This window comes from Aspergillus fischeri, genomic scaffold (genome assembly GCF_000149645.3).
Source record: "Aspergillus fischeri NRRL 181 1099437636252 genomic scaffold, whole genome shotgun sequence".
Taxonomy (NCBI): Eukaryota; Fungi; Ascomycota; class Eurotiomycetes; order Eurotiales; family Aspergillaceae; genus Aspergillus; species Aspergillus fischeri.
Genome location: NW_001509768.1, coordinates 977338 through 998591, shown reverse-complemented (window position 1 = coordinate 998591; position 21254 = coordinate 977338). Strand labels below are relative to the sequence as shown.

The 21254-nt window shown below is 48.5% G+C and overlaps 6 protein-coding genes across 6 annotated transcripts, besides 4 other annotated features; 3 read left to right on the top strand and 3 right to left on the bottom strand.

The window, feature by feature from the left end:
• Positions 1-144: 144 nt before the first annotated feature.
• On the bottom strand, positions 145-754 carry NFIA_065110 (putative RING finger domain protein; the record flags this gene model as incomplete). Its single annotated transcript, XM_001263243.1, has 3 exons — positions 145-328; positions 403-582; positions 648-754. The coding sequence occupies 3 exons, from the start codon at positions 752-754 to the stop codon at positions 145-147; spliced, it is 471 nt and encodes a 156-aa protein (XP_001263244.1).
• Positions 755-1203: 449 nt separating this feature from the next.
• Positions 1204-1232: a microsatellite.
• Positions 1233-2117: 885 nt separating this feature from the next.
• optC (small oligopeptide transporter, OPT family) lies at positions 2118-4947 on the bottom strand (the record flags this gene model as incomplete). Its single annotated transcript, XM_001263242.1, has 8 exons — positions 2118-2450; positions 2505-2690; positions 2740-2871; positions 2923-3261; positions 3306-3547; positions 3597-4388; positions 4439-4570; positions 4785-4947. 8 exons carry the CDS (start codon positions 4945-4947, stop codon positions 2118-2120), a joined length of 2319 nt encoding a protein of 772 aa, XP_001263243.1.
• Positions 4948-6075: 1128 nt separating this feature from the next.
• Positions 6076-7451, bottom strand: cp7 (putative carboxypeptidase Y; the record flags this gene model as incomplete). The annotated part of the gene is made up of 4 exons (XM_001263241.1): positions 6076-6569; positions 6623-6977; positions 7035-7303; positions 7361-7451. 4 exons carry the CDS (start codon positions 7449-7451, stop codon positions 6076-6078), a joined length of 1209 nt encoding a protein of 402 aa, XP_001263242.1.
• Positions 7452-8537: 1086 nt separating this feature from the next.
• Positions 8538-13057, top strand: NFIA_065080 (putative ABC transporter; the record flags this gene model as incomplete). The annotated part of the gene is made up of 4 exons (XM_001263240.1): positions 8538-8806; positions 8925-10391; positions 10455-12118; positions 12168-13057. 4 exons carry the CDS (start codon positions 8538-8540, stop codon positions 13055-13057), a joined length of 4290 nt encoding a protein of 1429 aa, XP_001263241.1.
• Positions 13058-13769: 712 nt separating this feature from the next.
• NFIA_065070 (uncharacterized protein) lies at positions 13770-15815 on the top strand (the record flags this gene model as incomplete). The annotated part of the gene is made up of 2 exons (XM_001263239.1): positions 13770-13898; positions 13965-15815. 2 exons carry the CDS (start codon positions 13770-13772, stop codon positions 15813-15815), a joined length of 1980 nt encoding a protein of 659 aa, XP_001263240.1.
• Positions 15816-16471: 656 nt separating this feature from the next.
• Positions 16472-16504: a microsatellite.
• Positions 16505-16601: 97 nt separating this feature from the next.
• Positions 16602-18086: a mobile genetic element.
• A 207-nt stretch (positions 18087-18293) lies between these two features.
• Positions 18294-18326: a microsatellite.
• Positions 18327-18982: 656 nt separating this feature from the next.
• NFIA_065060 (uncharacterized protein) lies at positions 18983-20636 on the top strand (the record flags this gene model as incomplete). The annotated part of the gene is made up of 2 exons (XM_001263238.1): positions 18983-19039; positions 19104-20636. 2 exons carry the CDS (start codon positions 18983-18985, stop codon positions 20634-20636), a joined length of 1590 nt encoding a protein of 529 aa, XP_001263239.1.
• Positions 20637-21254: the final 618 nt, after the last annotated feature.

Here is a 21254-nt window from a genome sequence, read left to right as displayed (position 1 = left end):
ACTTGTGAGGTATTGCATTGGTCATAACATCATAAGACAAAGTCGTAAAGTGTTTGGTAAGCATTACGCGTCCAGCGCGGGTTCCGTGCAGGAACAAGAAGCAGAAATCCACAACGGCCGACCGTCAAAGCAGACGCGACTCCGTCATACCATCCACACAAAGTCGTGACTGGGCCGCGACTCCTGAACATAATATGCGCGATGACAGAGCGGACAGTTGAAGTGGTCCTGCAGATACCATTTATCCAGACATTCCTTGTGGAAGACGTGCAGACATTTGAGTTCTCGGATTTCCTGGGAGCGTTGGACGGATTCAAGACAGACGACGCTGATGAAGGATGGTGTTAGCCGGTGACGAGCTTCGTGATCGCTTAAGCTGCATGCGATGGAAAGTCCACGTACCAGATAAACTGCCCATCCGCCCCTTCGGAGGGCAAAAGAGGACCTTTCGATTTGGACCACCATTCTTCCAGCGTTCGGATCGGCGAGACTGCGTCCAATCTGCGCAACTTATCGCTGTGGTCTTTTCTGCTTTTCTTGAAGGTGGGCGTTCGCTCGCGGCGGTTGATGAAGATGGTCAATCTGTCAGATTAGCTACCTTACTTGCATAGCGCAGCTTGGTAGATAGTGATGGGAAAGGAACTCACAGCAGACACATGATGATCAATGAGACGACTCCCAAACCTATACCAAGCACGATGACCATATGATGATTTTTACTGTTCATTTCTCCGTCGCTTGCCGACAGTCCCATGAGTCCGTTCCAGAATCGTCGATGGGCTGCGCGTTCGGCTGGGAACAACGGATCGGCCGCTTGTGTACCGTAGAAACGGGAGTACAGTAGTTGGCGATGATGGATGGATTGAGAATGCGACCGACCGCGGATCGGAACGATGACAAAAGATACGGAATGAAATGGAACAGAGAGAGGGAAAATGAAAGAAGACTCAAACCTGGTATTTAGTCAAGCCGTACTTGCGCCCGAACGAGCTCTTTATCATCCACTCGACAATCGCGTCTTGTCTTCTGATCGCCATCTGTCACCTCACACTCATGGCGGGGTTCGGGTTCGCTCCATCCAGCCTTTAAAGTTGGCGTGCACCTTAATCAGACCATTTACAGTGAATTGCAGGATTACCACAACACGAGCCCATCCGATCCTTTCTCGACAGAGTATCTATCTACAGTCATCTACGGCGATCGCAAATGCAAATGCAAATGCAAATGCAAATCTGCAAGGTGAGATGAAACGACACAAGTATGTTTGTTTGTTGCTGGCCGCCTAACTCGTCTACCACTTCTGTTCTTCTTGGTATGATCCACGACCATATGTTGTGGAACTAAATTCCAAGGCATCCCAGTATGGTATACTGCGTACTCCGTAAGTACAGTACCTTCACATTCCAACAGGGGCCCAGAGCACAGCCATTCAGCCCCGGCTCCGAACAACAAATCCTGGTAGACATGCCAAGGGCGGGAAGGGCGAGCTGACTGGCCGTGGGAAAGTCTGGCGTTGACTAGTTTCTGAGACTTTTGAGACTGGCTTCGGATTTAGCTCTCTTGGCGGTTGGACAAGGGATCTGGGTTTGGCCCGTTTGGGGTCTCGTGAACATTGAATCGCCCATTTTCCAATCTCACTATCTACGTAGGATCATTGGCTGCTGATAGAAGATATCAATGCTCTTAATTGTTGCTCAATTTACTCCTATTTCGATCTCCATAGTATAGTTTGCAGCTACTGCATGCAAGTATAGTGTACTCCGTGACTAGAGAGATCATGCCATGTCATACCACTGTTGTCCTGCAGTGGAGTGACGATATTCTTTATCCTCTGCCTCTTATGAATCGCGCATTTAATCCTATCTAGTCTTGAGCATGGTGTGTTCTATAATCTGCACAATGCCATCATTGATTTATTAGTTAGATCTCCTATGGGATAGACAGGTATCCAGGTGATTATTACCCCAGGTGAAGTGGGGAAGTTGGGCTCTCCACCTCCGCATGCATTGACATCATACGTATTTCAGCAGGACAGCAAAAGTACCTAATGCATAGATTACGAGACATCTGCAAAAGCACTCTAATAATAACAAACATTATCTGACACTATTCACGCCTCAATTCCAAGTCCGCGGTCCAAAGGTTTGTCCGCGCTCCACCGTTCGCAACGGCACGCCCAGCCCATCTGCGGTTCGCGCGGCGATGTCGTTCCCGAACCACTTGAGCTCAACACCAGGGTACGCCAAGCAGAAGAAGATGAGAAAGTTGCCGACTGCCAGCGCTGCATCGAGTCCAGCCGACAGGATGTAATTATACTTCATCCACCATGGTCGGTACCTGCGCTTGAGATGGCCGTTGAAGTAGAGCCCCACAATACCCCAGGCCATGTAGTTTGCCGCGGTGGCTGGTGGTATCGATGCGGTGGATGCGAAGATTGCGGGTAGATGGATCTACTTGCAGTCAGTATCTCAACTGATATTGTATGCGGTGCGGTCTGCAGGTACCTTTCTCAGCATTGCTCTGGGGAAGCGTCTGTCCAGAAGGTACAGTATTATTGGGGATGCGGCACCGATGAAGAAGAACCACAGCATAGATCGGTACATTGAGCCCTCCGAGAAGAGTCTTTTCGGGCCGATGAGACCCCAGAAGGTGGCATTTGTGGCGTAGCCTGCAGCGAGTGGGCAGAGGAACTGCCATGCCTCAGTTTAACAGTCCCATATTTGAGTTTTCCGAACTTACGTTGTTACTTGCTTTCGGGGTGCAGATGTCTTCGACGTTTCCCATCGCCCAGACGTTAACTGCGGTCTGTGTCAGCCACGAAACGATGATGCCCGTGCACTGTGCCGCGAAAGTGACCTGAGGAGGAATTTTCTGGATCTGTTAGAGGAAGCCTTGTTCTTCCGGCTTGAAAGGAAGGCTCACCATGTAGTGGGCAAGCTTCATGACCGAGATATATCCGAGCCCTTGAGCTGATGAAACAAGAGTAAAGATCTTGAAGACCACATTGTTCATCATCTTGCCTGGCCAGATATACCCCGCTACGAGGGCCGATATCACGGCAGTCGACAGCTTGATGTTGCAGTAGGCCATCATGATACCTGTTGGCAACAAGAGTATTACGTGAAGCGCTATAGCCAGGATCAGACCATACCAGGGAAGACCGGTATCATAGGCATAGAGAAAAGCGATACTGATGCTGAATATGGCTAGAAAGGTACAGCCATACCACCACGTCGGAACTTGCTTATACTTCTTCATCAACTGCTTTTGTTAGTGGCATTTCACATGGGGGTCATGGTGCTTACCCGTGCGTGAATGTCTGGTTTCTCTTCACCAGACGACTTTCCAATACTGGCAAGAAGACCGTACCAAATCTCATGACGGTGGTAGAGAGCGGTATGAACTATGATTGAAGCCACAGCGGCAAATCCCAATCCATATGAAAGAACAGACGTTGTTGACAGAAACACGGGAGAATAATCATGATAGGCAGTTTGATTTAGTGAATAATCTGAGTTCATCACTCGACTGGTGTTGTATGGTTTGCCTTGAATGTGTTAGAAAACTCCTAAGAGACGTACCAAGAATTACTCTACCTGTATTATCGAACGTCTTCGACGAAGAAAACGGCATGTACATTCCCTCCCAAACATTGCTCCAATGTAATGCCGGAGACACGATCCAAAGGAAAAAGATACTTCCACAGAACACGTTCGTCAACGCCCATGTAGGCACAAGGAGAGGTGATCCTAGATAGCCAGTGATCTGATTCCAGTCCAAGGTCATGGGGAGAAGATCCATTCCTGAAATGGCTCCAAAGACCTGGTTGATAGTGACATTGTTGGGAACAATCCAAGTTATCCAGGCGAATGTTGTGAGGCCTGTGAATAAGAACCCGGGAAGAAACTGATACAGTGCCCCACATAGGATAACCACAGCAAAAAGCCTCATGCGACTGATTTTCCATCCATTAGTTTCTTCGTTCTGTTTGTTCCGTTGGTGCATAGTATACAACATGGAGCAAGTCGGGAGAACCCCCGGCCAGACGCAGGTTGCTGGCTCAACGAGGAATTTGTGAAATAATCCTGCAATGCCAAAGCTCAGGGCCTGCGTCGTGAGAAGAAAGGTGAACCTGTATCCGAGGGAAATAGGAACGTGAAGGAACTTCTCAAAAGCGACGTAGACATCTGTTGCGAGAGACCCGTTGTCAAAGGCCGTCACCAAGGACGCCATTATGGCCACTATACAGTGCTCCTTTTGATTGAAGCGTCCTGGGTTGAGTGTAAATGTCCATCCCAGTATATTCCATTTTCTTTCAGGCAAAACAGCTTCCATCAACCTTCCGCAGGGGAATGTCACTAGGATGGCTAGGTATGCGGAAAGGAATACTACAATCCAAATCAGTCCTCCTGCTACTATTTTTGACCAAGACACTCACGTGGTGGAGAATGAAGTTGAAAGAACTGGTTCAACGCTGTAAGGATCACAGTTCCGACTATCCCCAGGAACCAGGCGCGGAAGGTATTGACTGGGATGTCCTCATCGTCTGCAGGAACACTCGCTCGTACCTCTGGAGAGACGCTTCTCAGGTCAATATTGCTTGCAAATAACTCGAAAGGTGTGAATATTCTAATAAAGGGAAACACAGGGCATACACGTCGTCATCAGTATCATCACCTATCTCAAGCTGCGTCTCCTGCGTATAGATCTGTGGCTCCGGTGCTTCGGCTCTTTCATCATTTGTCGATTCTCTCAATGACTGACAGATGTTGATATCCAGTGACTCCTTCTTAGACTCCATATCGAAGTTGAGTAAGATGTCCAGTCGCTGACTGCGTTCGCAACGTCGGTTTCAATAAGAACTGTCGAGAAGACGAAACAGCCCTTCAAGCGGAGGGGACCATCACAAGAGAAATTGGCTAGGTTTGATGGCTTAGGACAGGACATAATAGATTGACAACGATCAAGAGAAGCATATACTAATTGAGGAGAATTGTCCAGCCATGAGTTGACGGCAAAGGCGATGAACGACCAAGGCCAGGCCTTCACCCGATGCCTGAGTAACCCCACAAAAGAGCTGGTTGGCCAGACTCTGTTCAAGCAAGGAAGATCTGACGCGCACGATATTTTTGGTTTGCATCAGTTTTTGCGGAGAGTAGATATTCAACTTAGGTTTCATGGATGACATTCTTCTGGAGTGATTATGTTTCAGGGAAGCAAGGAACTGGAGTATGAGCTTAACCACGCTCAATACCCTTTAGGAGGCTAATCGCCACGGCCTGTATTAGTGTTATCGATTGCTTCAATTATCCGTGCTGATTGAGCGACAGCATCCCTTGTAATCTTTAGGCTCTGCTGGTATCCGACTTGCTCGGGTAGGAGCAGTGGGACCAGCGATCATTTTTTTGCCCGGTGATTGCTGTCAAGCAAATCGTCGCAAATTCCAGATCTCATTGATTACATTGGTAATTCGTTACCCATTCTGGTGCATGGATAATACCAAAACGATCCTCGCGCATCTCTCTTTTTTGGGCGATCTGCAAGCCACATCAGACTACAGAGTGCGCCCCTTACTTGCTGGTCACATTTCAATAGTTCCACGCGGTCAGTGGACCAGTCACTTTCGAAAGCATTCATGCTTTGGTGATCTATCAATCCGCCAATTGAATGCCACTTTGAAGATGGAATATTGAACTATTCAACAGAATGACTCTTTAACAGTCGAGTCCGGGTGTATTCATGCCATCTATAAGTGAGCCTTCTTGCAATGAGCACACAGGAAGACTCATGGAGTTCGATGAAGACTTTGAGAATGGACGGATTAATTGAGTGTCACGTTTTGAAACTGGGAATGGTGAGGTCTAGACCGTCTAGTAATTGAGCTCGAGTTCGACCATCATGGATAATGCTGGCGAGCCTGGCGGCATGCAAATTCCTCTTGTATCAACCGAAAGTGTCAAGGCAGTCATTTGAAGGTTTCTGATCAGAAAGATTTTTGAAACAACCACTTTTGATAAAGATCAAGTGCCACTTCAGGCTGATCTAATGGAACCTGCGCTGTGTTAGCTTCCGTACTCAGCTGCTATCACAATTTGCACTCACCATATGCCCAGATTTATCTACCGTGACAAACGCGAAGCGCTGTTTGCCAGAGACCCCGTTGGGGACTGAGGCGAAGACTTCCTTGAAACTCCCCGCCTTGACTTTGCTACCACCTACGTTCGAGTACCAAGGTTTCAGATCTTCTGAAGTGAACGGTGCCTGTCCATTCCAACGTAGAGCATCCGCCCACCTTAAGTTACCCGCGGTGTTGCATGCAAGGTCCAAGTTCCCGTTGTATATCAACACGTCCGCTCCATGCTCCAATGTGTACTTGATATCATCCATGACATTGCTGTACAGATCAGTGGTAGCCTCGAACGCGGAAGCAACTTCCTTGGATTCAATGGAGAAATTTCGGACAGCTTCCGGAACACCAAGAGCGGCCCAAGTGCTAGGCTTATTAATGTATTTCTGAATCTCGAGGGTTTGCGAGAAACACAAGTGGTCCACTTCACAGGTTCGAGTGACTGGCAAGCATCAGCATATTGTTGTTTGGAAAGCATTCAATTCCAAGCCTTACTATCAAAAGGATCACGTCCCCCTGCATGTGACTCGTTGTGGTACAGTTCCTTTATGACGCCACAAACTGCATCCGCGGCTTTGCATAGAACCTCGTCTGGATGTCGATAACACACCTCATAAATGCTGATACATCTAGGTAGTTTCTCTGAAATGATCTGGCAGCGGGTCTGGTTGAAAACGGGCTCGTCAACGCCTGGCTTTGTCGTGCAGAGAGTCTCGTAATATCCGTAGAGAGTGTCGAGGGGCGAAACATAGCCATTCCCGATCAGGATCGATCGAAGTGAAATCTCTGGCGTTTCAGGAACCTGGTTCTGCCGAAGTATCTCTCGTGACAGGGTAGGAATATAATGCCCCTTCAAGATACTGTTAGAGCAAACGGCCGACTAATTCCAATGCGAAAAGGGACATACAGCATAACTCTCGCCTGCTATGTGAAAAGGGGTATGTCGGCGTTCAGGAAAGACTTCCGTCATGAAGATTTGCAGAAAGATATGCATATCTTCTGCAGCAATTTCGGAAGTTGTTGGGATATCCAGGCGAGAATCCACATATGAAAGCCCTGTTCCTACCGGCTGGTCGACAAATATCATCGATGAGTTTCTTGTCCAAGAAGAAGGGTTTCTCTCTGTGTGATTGCCTCCGGTCTTGATGCGACAGGGACCTAATTCCAGCATTAAACCTGATCTCTAGTTAGTCGCACTGAATCAGTTCTTCACAAGCAGAGGAGAATCCTCACCAACCAAGCTGCTTACGCCAGGTCCTCCCGTCAACCACAATGTGAGCGGATCACTCAAGGGATCATTCAAGCTGTCAAAGTACCCTTCCATCACATGGTCAGCAAGAGTACCTCTCTACTCGTCTCAGAACTCACAAAAGAATATATGTTTTCCGTGAAATTCAAGCCATCCAGTGTACTGCTTTGACCCTGCGTCGCAGACTTCGTCATTCTGCTCTTTGATCCGGACCGAATGGGAAGGAAATGCATGGCTTCTGAACGTCGTAAACGACCCATCTTCATAATTGCAGGAGAGTTGAGTTTGAGAGCCCTCTGACTCTGCTACTGCTCCCTTTGCAAGTGCGAATAAACCAGCAAGTGACCACTCCGCGAGCCAGCGTCTCATGGTGACTTTTCCGCAGGCCAAGTTGAAGAGGAGAAGAACAGCCACAAGATCAGTCGAAAAGCAGGCATATTTCTCAAATTAAAGGAATTAGGGGCCTCAAGATCATATGTCAGGATTTTTTCTGTCATCGTGTATCTTGCTGGGATATGTTTGTGCCATGTTCAGTTCGGTGTTGGCGCTAGCGGTGGACATTCCCAATCGGGTAACTGAGAACGACCACCTCATCAAGAACCAAGACGTCCCTTCTTTTCACGCCTCCAACATCTCTGAGACTAAGCCCTCTTAGCGGATGACCGACGAGTTGTTGGCGTTGTCGTACGATGCGAATCAGTCTGGAAAATTTGCACCAATCCATTGGGCCCTATGGCAGAATAGCTTAATCTGGCCCCGTGTCTTTTTGCCCACCTGGGCGCCTCCTGCTTGATGGGATCTACAAGTTGGAGTGCTCAGACATGGCAGACTCTGAACTTACTCAATTGGGCAATTTGTATAGCAAGGTTGAGTCTACCTATCTGCGTACCCTGCTCTTGGCTGTGCTATGTGGCCGGTCAAGTCTTGTGTGGAGCCAAAAGGTAAAGATCAAGGGGAATCATCTATGAGTGACAGTGTGTTTACTGCTTTATAAACCTGTTTCCGTTCAAGAAGAAATAGGCACTTCTTCAAGAATTCTGTTTCTTTGTTGCGTCAGTTGTCAATGTCTCGCCCTTGGTTATAAGAGTGAACGCACAATTAGTCATTGCTCTTCATACACTTCATACACTTCCTTCAAAACATATTCATATACTGACAATTATGCCGATTCTCTTTCCTTCAGTTGAGTTTAACATGCTAGTTCTAGCTGGGCTGTGCATGCTCATTTACGTTGCCAACATTGTACATTTTTCATGTCGACGAACACTGGCCAGTCCAATGACATTGAGCCCAACTCAGATACTCTGGGGAATTCTAGGATTTCTTTCGGCTGTGACATGTGCGGTCTCCTCCTTTGCTTCTCTGTGGACTGGGGCCTTGGATAAAAAGTCAAGGATTATTACAGCCTCGCTCTGGGTAAATTCTGGCAAGTTATAAATGAATAAGTACTTCACTAACGCCTCAGGTAATCATATCACTATTCCGAGCTCTCTACCTGGCGCCAACGCCTTGTCGACTCCTTTTTTTAAAAAACGCAACATTTCTCAGTCTAGCCATCTATCTCACAGTAGATGTACCCCGGCGGTTATACCCAGTGATATGGCTTCAAGCCCCGTCAGGTTCAGGACTCTCCTCGTTGGATATAGTCCAGCTAGTGGCGAGCTCTACATGCTCGATTCTTGTTCCTATTCTCTCTCCCACCTTGAACACATCGGTTAAGGGTGCATATCACCCTCAAGATACATGTTCGCCTCTCTCCAGATGGTGGCTTTATACTTGGGTCAGTCCCCTGGTGACACTCGGCTACGAACGAAACGGCTCCATCAACAAGGAAGATCTTTATCCTCCGAAAAACGAGGCCTCGGTAGAGACTTGGCAACAAGGCTATGCAAGTTGTGGCCCGGAATCTTTACCTTTCAAGTTCATTCTCTGGAAGTTGTTTCGAACGAGGCTAGCTACAATGGCTCTATTTGCAGGCCTGTGTGGCTTCTTCGAGCTTGTGGGGACGGTCGGGCTACATCAGCTTCTTCTTTCCCTTCAAAGTCCATCTGAAGCCAAGCTTCAACCTTGGTTCTCCATCACATTGTTTGCAGTATCGCCGATTATTCGTGGTCTATGCATGCAGACTTTCGAGTATTTTGCTACCCACACAATAGGAGACTGGAAGGCTCTTATTATCGCCGCTGTATATCGGAAAATGATAATGCTCGAGGCAGATGCAGATATTAATATTGGGCAATTACAGAGCATTATATCAGTCGATATTGACAGGTTGGGTACACTTCGATACACCGCAATGACGGCATTCATGGTCCCCGTCGAACTCATCACGGCCTCCATTCTCTTATACAGGGTTATGCAATGGTACTATATCCCCAGCCTGCTATTTCTTCTTGTCACTAGATATCCTCTTTCCCGATTCATAATATTGGAACAAACCAAATCTCAGTCAGCGATCGTGCGGGCAACCGATAGGCGGATAACACGAACAAGTGAAAGCATACGGGCTCTACTAATGATCAAGATACTGGGAAACGCACAGTCTTTTATAAGAAGGATTTTGGATGAGAGGAAGCAAGAGTTAGATGCTATCTGGCTGAAGATGCGTGTCATCATTCTCTCAGAAAGCCTTTCCTCTTCATGCTCCTTTCTGGCAATGGTCCTCAGTCTATGCCTTTTCATATTCGCAGGGGAAAAGCCTTTGGCGCCGGATATTGTCTTTACACTTGTCGCTGTTTTCAACATAATCAAGAGTATGCTTACCTTAAGTGTACTTGGTGCTGGGCAATACGCGCAAGCGATGGTGAGCTTGCAACGATTAAGCGACTTTATGGACCGCAAGACTTCCCCGGTGGCCACAGACAAAACCCAGCTTATGATGCAGGCACAAAGATTAGACCAGCGGGTTCCCTCATTTTCCACAGCGCAGGTCCTCGGGGAGTTCAATCACACTCAAGCCAGGCTTGACGTCGAGTTTGCCAGAGGCGGACTCAATGTGATTACGGGTGATACTGGGTACAGCCTTCCCTATCTCCCTTTCACTGCTTTTCGAAAGAATTGCTAACATCTGCAAACTAGGTCAGGAAAAACTTTGTTATTACACTCATTGCTGCTTGGTGGTTCTGCAAACCAAGGCAGCATAGGGCTCGGCAAAGGACAATTCGAGCCGATTGCCTACGCATCTCAAGAAGCTTGGCTCTTCCGAGGCAGTATCAGGGACAACATTGTATTCGGGACTGCATATGATCAAAAGCGCTACGAGCGGGTCATTAGAGATTGCGCGCTAGAGAAAGATCTTGCAACTTCCAAGGACGGCGACCTCAAAGAGGTAGGTGAAGGTGGCCACAGTCTCTCTGGGGGTCAGCGTCAGCGGGTGTCCCTTGCCCGAGCAATGTATACGAACGCAAATCTCGTCATATTGGATGATATCCTTTCGGGGTTAGATCCAAGCACCTTCGAGTGGGTTGTGACGAAATGCATCTTCAGATCGGAGCAGCGGAATCGCACAATGATAATGGTTACGAATAGTCAGAGAATACTCCAGATGGCTGATCTAGTCATTCACGTGGAGAATGGCAGAATCGCGCAAATTAAGAAGAATCTCAGCACCGAAAGCACACAAGACGTGCCCGACAGTGATTACGTCGATCTTTCGTTCCATGATACGCCAGAAGCCTCTGAAATAGTGTCTGCAACCTCTGAAAGCACCGGTGGCAGAGATGAGATGAGCCCGGTCTCTGCGGAGGCCTCTAATGAAGGTGCTGATTTTCACCGCGTGAGCAGTTTGAGATATGGTAAGTTTAGCAATATTGTCCATTTCCAGGTATTAACCCTTCCAGGCTTCAAATACCTCCGGTCCTTTGGCAGTCGGCCATTCGTCACTTTAGCAGTGATTTCCGCCGTAGGAGCTCAAGCCTTGGAGATCGGACTCCCAGCATGGCTCTCGATTTGGAGTGCTGTATCAGTGAGAAACGATGAGGAAGGTAGGGATGGTTTTTACCTAGGAATTTATACAGGTATGACATCCCCTTCTGATCGCGTCAGACGGCAAATGCTGACCACAAGAGCAGGATTCGGTTCAGCGCAAGTAGCGATCTTGGCAGTCTCGCTGTTGTTGCTATACTCGGGTGCTTGGCGATCTAGTCATGACAAGCATATGGAAATGATTTCCGCAATCTTCGGCACCACTTACACCTGGATCTGGAGTACCCCAGAGGGACAGGTAATCAATCGTTTCTCGTCTGATATCGCAAGCTTAGACGACACTCTGTTCAGGACTTTTCGTCCAGTTTTGGAGACATATCTGTCAATTGGCCTCCGAATTCTCACGGTGACGTCGCTTATACCACTCTTCTTTCTGCCCTCTGTCGTGCTGTGCGGGTTTGCAATCTACGTCGGCTACCGGTACCGTTTTGCAGCCACCGCCGTGAAGCATCTATACGCCGCTAGTCTCACGCCTCTGCATCACAGTATTGCGGAAACCGCGTCGGGCCTCAAGACAATACACGCATTTCGGGCCCAGGGAATGCTACAGAAGCGCTTCAACGCGGCAGTTGAGCACCACGTCCTGGCATGGAATGCCGTCAGTGACCTTCAGAGGTGGCTGGCAGTACGGATGGACATTTTCGTCGCTTTGATATCATGCTCGGCGGCAACATTAGCCATCTTGCGGCCGCATTCAAGTGCACCTGTTGTTGGTCTTAGTTTGACCCTCACAACCGGCCTCTGCACGGCTCTACTTTGTAGGTTCTTTCTGACTGGCTGTTAGTGGTCGTGTTACTAACCATCTAGATCTGGTTTATCTCTCGAGTCTTCTGGAAGTGGAAATGGCCAGTTACCGTCGTATCGAGAACTATATCCAGGAACTCCCACAAGAGGTTTCTTCCCCTAATCTTGATGCCTGTGCAGGAGAACATTGGCCAACACGGGGATTGATATCCATTGAGAACTTCGGAGCCAGCTATGCATTGGATGAGGAGGAGGTTCTCAAGGGTGTCAACTACAGAGCGAATGCCGGCCAACGAACAGCTATTGTCGGTCGAACAGGGAGCGGAAAGACTTCACTGGCACTGAGTCTGCTACGGCTGACGACGAGGACGCGTGGATCCATATCCATTGATGGCGTTGACATTGAAGCGGTTCCCGTTGAAAAGCTACGACAGAGCATAAGTTTTATCCCTCAAGATCCCACACTGCTTGATGGAACAATACGTTTCAATCTGGACTTCAACGGAGAATATGACGAGGGATACCTGCAGTCCATCCTGGATGACGTGGCGGGTGCAAGGAAATGGAAGCTGGATGACACAGTCGAACTTAATGGGAGAAATTTCTCACAAGGCGAGAGACAGCTCATTACCCTCGCACGAGCTATGGTGAGCAAACACAAAATTCTCATCATTGATGAGGGGACCGCTAGCTTGGACAAAGCAAGCGAAGACCGTATCATGGCTGTCCTTCGGGACCGCTTCAGCGAATGTACGGTCATAGCCATATCACACAGGTTACACAGCATTATCGATTTTGACCAAGTCCTCGTAATGGGCGACGGCCAAGTGCTGGAGGCCGGAAACCCTCGTCAACTTCTCGGAGGGGAAAATGTTTTCAAAGCATTGTATCTGCAGCAGTGTGGCACGGATGCTGTGGTTAGTGGCAATCTCAGCGACAATCGCCAATCATAAGGTATCATTTGCGTTGATACATCCAAGACATGAGCCCCTTGGGGCATCTGCAGGTTATGCCACTCCTCCAAAAGCAAGGAAAAAAGAAAGGAAAGAAAGCAAGTCAGAGTGTAAGACAAGAATTTTGCATGGCGCGGTGCTACCTCCGGCGTACCACAGTAAGCAGAAACATTTGGGCCTTGACTCCTGAATACAGACGTTCAAGCCACCGAAATTCTTGAGTGCTGGAACTTAAAGTCTAGATTAGGGAGCAAACGATCACTGTGTTTGCCCTCGCTTATTCTTTTACGGGGGTAAAACAAAGAAAAGAGGCAACAAACTTACTGAGTTTGAACTTGTCACATTCCTCCCGTCGGTGTTCATCCCAGCCTGCTTAGCGTGGCCACTGGCATCTGGGGGCCTATCTGGTGACTGCAGCGTGGATCGTTCGCTAGTCTGTCGATCCCTTGCGCCTAAGGTGTTTGCCGTCCTTCCGATAGACTCGACTAGGCGTTTAGTTGACATAGCTTGACATAGCTCGAACGATTTCGATGTCTCAAGAGAGACGAGCCTGAGTTTGTATAAGCATCAGCTTGTTGCATCACCATTTCAAGTCACAAGTCACAGAAGCAGATCCCCCTCTGTCCACAGGACTTCAGTCTAAATAGTATTGTACTCTCCAGTTCAAAGGCGATCTGTTCCATACTACCTCGTCCGTTTCATTGTTGCTACGATGCCCCTTGCCGCTTCGCAAGATAAACCTGTCAGAAAGCGCAATGTCGTCTCGCGTGGTCGAACCGGTTGCCTAACGTGCCGACGCAGGAGACTCAAGTGCGATGAGACGAAACCGGGGTGTAACAATGTGCGAACGTCATTCGGATTGTTGGCTTTCTGCCTGTCCATTTCCACATGCTGACGACCCTATCAGTGCAGACGTATCAACCTTCCGTGCGAAGGATATGCTCAGAGGATTACTTTCAAGGACCAGACGAAGCTCGTCGTTGCAAGAGTGACAGGCAGGCCTGTAGGGAAGAAAGGGCGGTCATCGAGCTCTAAGGATGAAGAAGATGACGAGGCAAACAGCACATTGCCCAGTTCCAGCGGCCGGAAACCGATCGGCCTAAGAGGACCACCTTCTCCCCCGTCGTCGGAGTATACAGAATCATGTTCTCCTGCGGAACTGAAGCAGGAAGATACAAAAACAACTTTTCGACGAGATGCGGACACTCCGACCGATTCTGATCCTGAAATATACTCTGAGATAAAACCAGACCAACGGCATTCAACGCCTGCATGGCCCGATGTCCTTGATACAGCCTCGGATTCATTGATGGTGATGCACGACGGCTACTTGACGCCATACTCGCCAATGTCCGCAGGAACCGGGCTCTCACCCCGCCGTATCCTGTACAATTCATCTCTCTCCCTTCTTGGAGCGTTCGAGTTCCCAGAGGATTACACGTATTATGAGTACTCTGCCAACGGTCATCTATCGGGTCTTTCAAAAGTCTTGCCTCTACCAGAGATTCTCAAATCACAAGCCATGTCCCACCACGTCTATAACGCCGCCATGGCCCTAGCAGCTCTCACAATGTCGAGTTTCGAGCCATATTCGAGAGGCTCGATCAATCTACGCCGTCATGCCTTTCATCATAGTCTCAAGGCCATTCAGGGCTTGAATGCCGAGTTATCCTTGAGCAGCGCGGCCGACATTGCGGTTCAATCGTGGAATTATGATAGAATTCTTTCATTGTTCGCCACAACCATGTTGCTTGCAAATTTTGAGCTTCAGCGAGGCGCCTTGCTTGCATGGCGCTCACACATGCAGGGTGCCGCATTATGCCTTAATACCGGATACAAACAGCTTAGGCAGACTCCGGCAGGAATGCTGTTGATCAGGTCTTTTGCGAGAATGGCACTTTTGCTGCGCTTATATAACAAAGACTACTCAGTTACCTCGCCGGAAACTATGCCCCCGAAATTGTCACGATGGCTAGATCTGCTTTTGAAGCAATCGTCGCAACTACGGGACAGGATGTTGCTGTTGGTAGAAGAGGTAACAGCATTGGAGATCCAGAAACGTCAGGAGCCCGAGCTCGATACTTTCTGGTCTAGCAAAAGTTCCGAGCTTCTTTGCAAGCTGGATAAATGGCGAACGGACGTACCGATCGACGAAGTGCCCGTGGATGATGACATTAGCGGAGCTTATCTGACGATATCTTCTTCTGATCATACATCTTTGGTCCGTGTATCTGCGCTCGTTTTCCCCAAAGCCAGAGACCCTTGCACTTCAGCCGTCAATTACGCGGCGTATCTCTGCACGAGCATGCGGGCGCGTACGCGATACCTTCCAGATTCAGGACGAATAGTTCCTCCTGATGCGGAGCGGACCGCACTCACCATATGTCGGATTGCAGCAGGGATACCGCCCACGCGGTTCGGCGAGTCTTTTACGCACAGCTACGGCATGCTTCCCTCGGTTGTCGGAGCCTACCGGTGGTCGACGAACCCGGGACTGCGCAACTGGATCAAACACTGGTTGGCAGGTTACCGCGGGCCGCGGGAGGGAATATGGAACGTTCAACAAACGCTCAAGCTTCTCGCGACGATGGACAGCCTACCGAAGCCAGGTTGGCACTTTGTTGCTATGAAGGTCATTGACGAGCCGCAAGAACCATCGCCAGACCTCGACGAAGCTCAAAGCAATGAGCCGTTCAAGGTAGTCTTGCAGGCCAGGGTCCAAAATGGAACTTCCACAAATGTCTTTGTTGTCAAGTAGTAGATCGTCTTTCCGCTGACAAAGGCGCTTTTGGCAAACAGTACATTGCGTCTTGAGCACCAGAACCTAGAATCACCAGCGAGGACATTGTCGCTGCGTCAATTGTAGGGCGTCCTGGCCGACGCTGCTGCATATAGCTTGACAGGTTCCAACAGAGGTCCCATTGTTTGAAGTCCAAAATCTGGCGAGAATTCGTCCCCGGTGTGACATGATGCCTGCATCTTAAGGGATTGGACCAGGTGGGCACGCGGGTGGTGAGGCTTAATCGGGGAAAGGCCGGAATGTTCATATGACCACCTTACCTTAGCGAGCTCCATCATGACCCATCGACACCTTTCGAGGATTTCAACTCCACTATCTACGCCACTAGACTGCTTTCTCACTCCTGGTTTCTTCTTCCATCGCTCTCTATCTCTTCCGCTGATGGCCTCCTGTATTATTAAACTATCATGGAACTAGTCGAGACGCACAATTGTTCATGCGATGAGGGGACCCTGGCATAGTCGATTAAATACTCAATAGAGTGGGGATCGTCGAAGACAACGCGGGTCTTGATCCTTTCATTACCTCTGCCCCTGGACTCTGGTTACAGCGAATCAAACGACAAAATTCGGCGAGCCAAGACACAACTTACTAATACGGAGTAACGTATTCGGTAAGCGAGTCGGCCACGTAAGCGAGTCGGCCACCCCCATCAAGAATCACCACCCCTTTGAAACCAAGGCTATTCAGCCATCCATATCACCACGAAAAATGCCCAAATCATCAAAATCCTTGGTGGAATGAGAGGGGAGGATCTCCTTAGCAGTTAAGGCTATTCAGAATGGCCAAATCAAATCAGTTCGTGAAGCTGCTCGTGTCTTTGAAGTTCCCCGGTCAACACTTCAAGATCGTTTGAATGGAATCAAATTTCGCAAGGAAACCCGCGCCAATTCCCATAAGTTGACTCCTATAGAGGAAGAATCACTTATTAAATGGATTCTCTCATTAGATCAACGTGGTGCACCGCCAAGGCACTTCCAGGTCCGTGAAATGGCTACAATATTGATCCAACAACGTGGTCAAGATACAACTTCCTCAGTGGGAGAGAAATGGGTATATAACTTCATTTCCCGCCATGATTCCTTGAAAAGTCGGTTTAGTCGTCAAATCAATTATAAACGGGCGAAATGCGAGGATCCTGAAGTTCTTCAAGCCTGGTTCAAACGCGTGCAAGCCGCTATATTAACTTATGGTATCGCCAATGAAGATATCTATAATTTTGATGAAACCGGCTTTGCTATGGGCCTGGTGGCTACCGCGAAGGTAATCACACGATCATCCTGTGAAGGAAGGCCCTTTCTTATACAACCGGGAAATCGAGAATGGATAACTTCAATTGAGTGTATCAACGCCTCCGGATGGGCATTACCAGCATACTTAGTGTTGAAAGCAAAGACTCATATTCAGGCCTGGTATGAAGGTAATACTCCAGCTTCATGGAGAATTGCTATATCATCAAATGGATGGACAACACGAGAAATTGGTGAACACTGGCTCAAAGAACACTTTATTCCTTATATTAAGGACCGAAGAACTGGCCAATATAGCCTCTTAGTTCTTGATGGGCATGACTCTCATTTAACACCTCAATTTGATGATATATGTCGTCAAAATGATATTATTCCTATTTGCATGCCTGCAAATTCCTCACATCTCTGTCAACCTTTGGATGTGGCCTGTTTCTCACCATTGAAACGAGCTTACAGTAACCTCATTGAACGGCTTGTACGAACAGGATATCACCATATTGATAAGGTTGACTTTCTTGACGTCTACCCAGAAGCCCACGCCCAAGCCTTCAAGAAGATGAATATACAGAGTGCTTTTAGAGCCTCAGGATTAGTCCCTTTTAATCCTAACCAGGTTCTGGATAGCCTCATCTTTTACAAGGAAGACAGCCGTCCCAGCAGTCAAGGCACTACATCTACGATTACCAAAACACCGATAAATTTGAATCAATTCAAAAAGCATGAGTCGGTGATCTCTCAATTACTTCAAACAAACCCTCCTACCTCACCAATACAGACAGCAATATCTTACATCTGTAAAGGTGCAGAGATAGCCTTGAACCGTGCTATTCTTCTTGAACATGAAAACCTTCAACTTCACCAGGCCATTGAGAGACGAAAGAATAAGCAGAAGCGTAACCAACACCAAATGAATGGTTTGAATGGCTTCACAATCCAGGAAGCACTTGAGGCATTCAACCATGTTCAGGCCTTAGAGGAAGCAGCTGGTGATACAGGGCCTGGAGATGATCAACCACGCCGTCGGGCACCACCTCGGTGCAGTATGTGTGGTGTTTTAGGACATATACGTACAAGATGTCCTAATCGAGTAGCTGCCTGAATTCAGCGCGTTTTAATGGTTAGATTAACGTGGAATAACTTCCTTTTTTGTATGTAAATCAGAATTCTAGGATATGCCTTGACCGGGTGGCCGACTCGCTTACGTGGCCGACTCGCTTACCGATTACGTTAATGTTCCACGGGCTCTTGCTTGTGCAGCCGTGGGAAGTCATTCAAATTATTGGCTCACGGCTTGCTTTAAGCTTGCTGAGCGCTTCCGTTGGTCCACTTCTACAAGCTAGCAACAACTCGGAGATGGACCGCCTTTGAGACAAATCTCGATCAAAAAGACATTTCATTCGCTGCCTCCCCCCCCAGCTGGCCCGTCCCTGGCTTTACTGTTTTTGACGACCAGCAGAACGGTTCTTCACCTGTTCAACTTGCTCAGGATCGGAAAGTTCAGGATGAACGCCGAGTGCGGTGGAGTAACAGATCCTTTCACCTTGCTTCAAGCTTGAAACTGGAACGAGTAGGAAGGAAAACCCGGCAAGCCTCACGAGAGGACAATAATACCTCTCTAGACAGAAAGAGCATAGAGAACGGAAACTACTCGAATATCTGTTTCTTGCAACTCTTTTCTCTCCACTTCGATCATTACTAGCCTGGCAACTACCGCTCAATCACTCACATCTTGTGATTTTTCCTCCATCCTAAAAGGTCCCCTTTATCGCCTGCATGATGCTCCGTCTGAAATCGTTGAAGTCATATCGATCGTGACAGTCTACGCACAACACCGTACCAGCCTTAGGAGAGCATGTAGCAGCCATATACTCAAACATGGTTGGGGTCCCACGAAGCACTGGGTGTCAGATTTGCATCAAGAGACGCATCAAGGTTTGAATTCCTTTTAGCTTAGAATCCGCATCTATCGACTTGATAACTAACAGAAACAATTAAGTGTGATGGGTTGCGGCCCGAATGCTCTCAATGCCGTAAATATGGTGTTCAGTGTCCTGGCTATGCAAAAGTCCGCAAATTTATGGACGAAGGACCCGTGATCAAGAAGCGATATGGGCAGACTGCAGATCTAGTCAACGAGCACGAGATCGAGGAAATAAGAAGAGAAGAGAGTCTCGCACATCCACCTGATTCAATTGACGAGCAGATTTTCCCTTCTTTAGTCGCAAAGTCCATGACTCGGCAACAACCTGCAGTATTCCGTGACTTCGTCCTCACAGCATTTCCCCGCTTTTTCGGTCTCAACAAATATCGCGTCCATGTTCCTTGGGCAGTGTATGTATCGGACGTTTTGGGGACTACTCCGGCCCTGGATGCAGCTATTTTCTGCATCACGTCCGTTTTCATGGGACGTTCGAATCACGACGTCGCCCTGCAAAAATCTAGCCGAGAGATGTACTCAAAGGCTCTAGTCTCCTTAGGAGGCATGATCAAGCATGACAAGATCATGCGCTCAAGGGAAAGCGTTAGCACATCCATCTTACTAAGCCTATTCGAAGCATACTCTCAGACAAGAGAGGACTCCTGGGCTCAGCATGCCGCTGGAGCTGCTCTGCTGATGTCCATGCGCGGGGCAAAATCCCATCTCACTGGGTTCGATCGCTGCCTGTATCTTTCCTTTCGCAGCTTTCTCACTGCCGCCGCGTTTATCGAGGGCAAACCGTGCTTCTTCGAGAAGCCGGAGTGGCAATCCCTGATCGACGAGATACGAAAACAAGACATGGCCGATCCACGTGCGAACGCAACTATCTCGGCAATTATTGACGTAACGGACCGATTATTTATGGAAGTCGTCAAGATTCCCGGCCTGATGTACCGGGTCAACCGGCACCTCAACGCCTCTCCGCCAGCATCGCCCTCGGACACAGAGCAGCTGATTTCGAGGTTATACCAGTGCAAAGAGAAAATACACGGTTTAGCATCTGAGCTACGTCTTGTTGCCTCTGTGCAGGGTCACAGAAACACCCGCGGTAAATTATCCCTCATAGGACCGATCCCGTCTACACTGCCACAAACTTTCTCAAACGGCGTGCTGCGCGGCACCAAAAATTGCTTCAAAATCCTAGACCTTCTGTTACACAATCTCATTGTTTCTCGACACGACAACTACTACTCGCCTTACGCCGTCCCTGGCACTCCCGCTGGGCACGGATCATCATCGTCATCATCGTCTCGTATATCGGCTCTGGAGTCAATGCCGAGTGAATCCTACTTCGACGAACCCAGGATCATACCCTTCCACATCGTCTCCAGATTTCGCGATTTTGACGACGGCGTGAGCTTCCCTCTGTCTGGAGGTATACAAATGAGTCCAGTGGACAAATGGTTGGATCAGGTTGCTTCGTCCATGGGTATGGAGGCCTTTGAAGTTGTCATCGACGATAGGATCGACGATAGCTGTTCGAGCCTAGACGTGGATCCGCAGTTCGAACATGCCTCGGCGTTGCCAATGAGAGAGAAATCGGTGTTCTGACCCTTGCAAGGACTCGGTTTCCGATTCAAATGATTGGTCGGTTGGTCTGCGTCGGCGGTTGCTCATCGGATGGACTCCATTTACGGCGTTGGTCCCGTATGCGAGCCTGGAACCTCAGTAGAGATTCTTAAAGGTTCGCTCAAGTGAATGAAGAGGACCAGTGCCTTACTTTCTCGGTGTGCTACTGCACCGGCGTCCCACGATGTTGATCAGTCTACACGGCACGGGGGCTCTTTGTCTGAAAGTTATGAACCGACTTTATCAGTCCCACGTAGATTGTATACACATATGCACACACACATTCGACTCAATCGCCAAACGACCATTCATCGAAACCCTCCCTATTACCAGAAAGTCACACAATCGCCATGACCATTTTGCGTGTTTTCAGAGCTCGATTTGGTGCCAACGTCTAGATCATCTGATCGTCAACAATGCAACCATACGCCACAACGCACAAATCCAGACCCGTCAAGCTTTAAACCCCGGACTCCAGCGAATAACCAAGAAACATGAGAAGGATCATTAAACTAATGGTAGCGCAAATGCAGCAAATTGATGACGGGCTATTCATGGCTGGGGTATGTAATATGGCCTTGCCCAAGACCAAGAAAATGA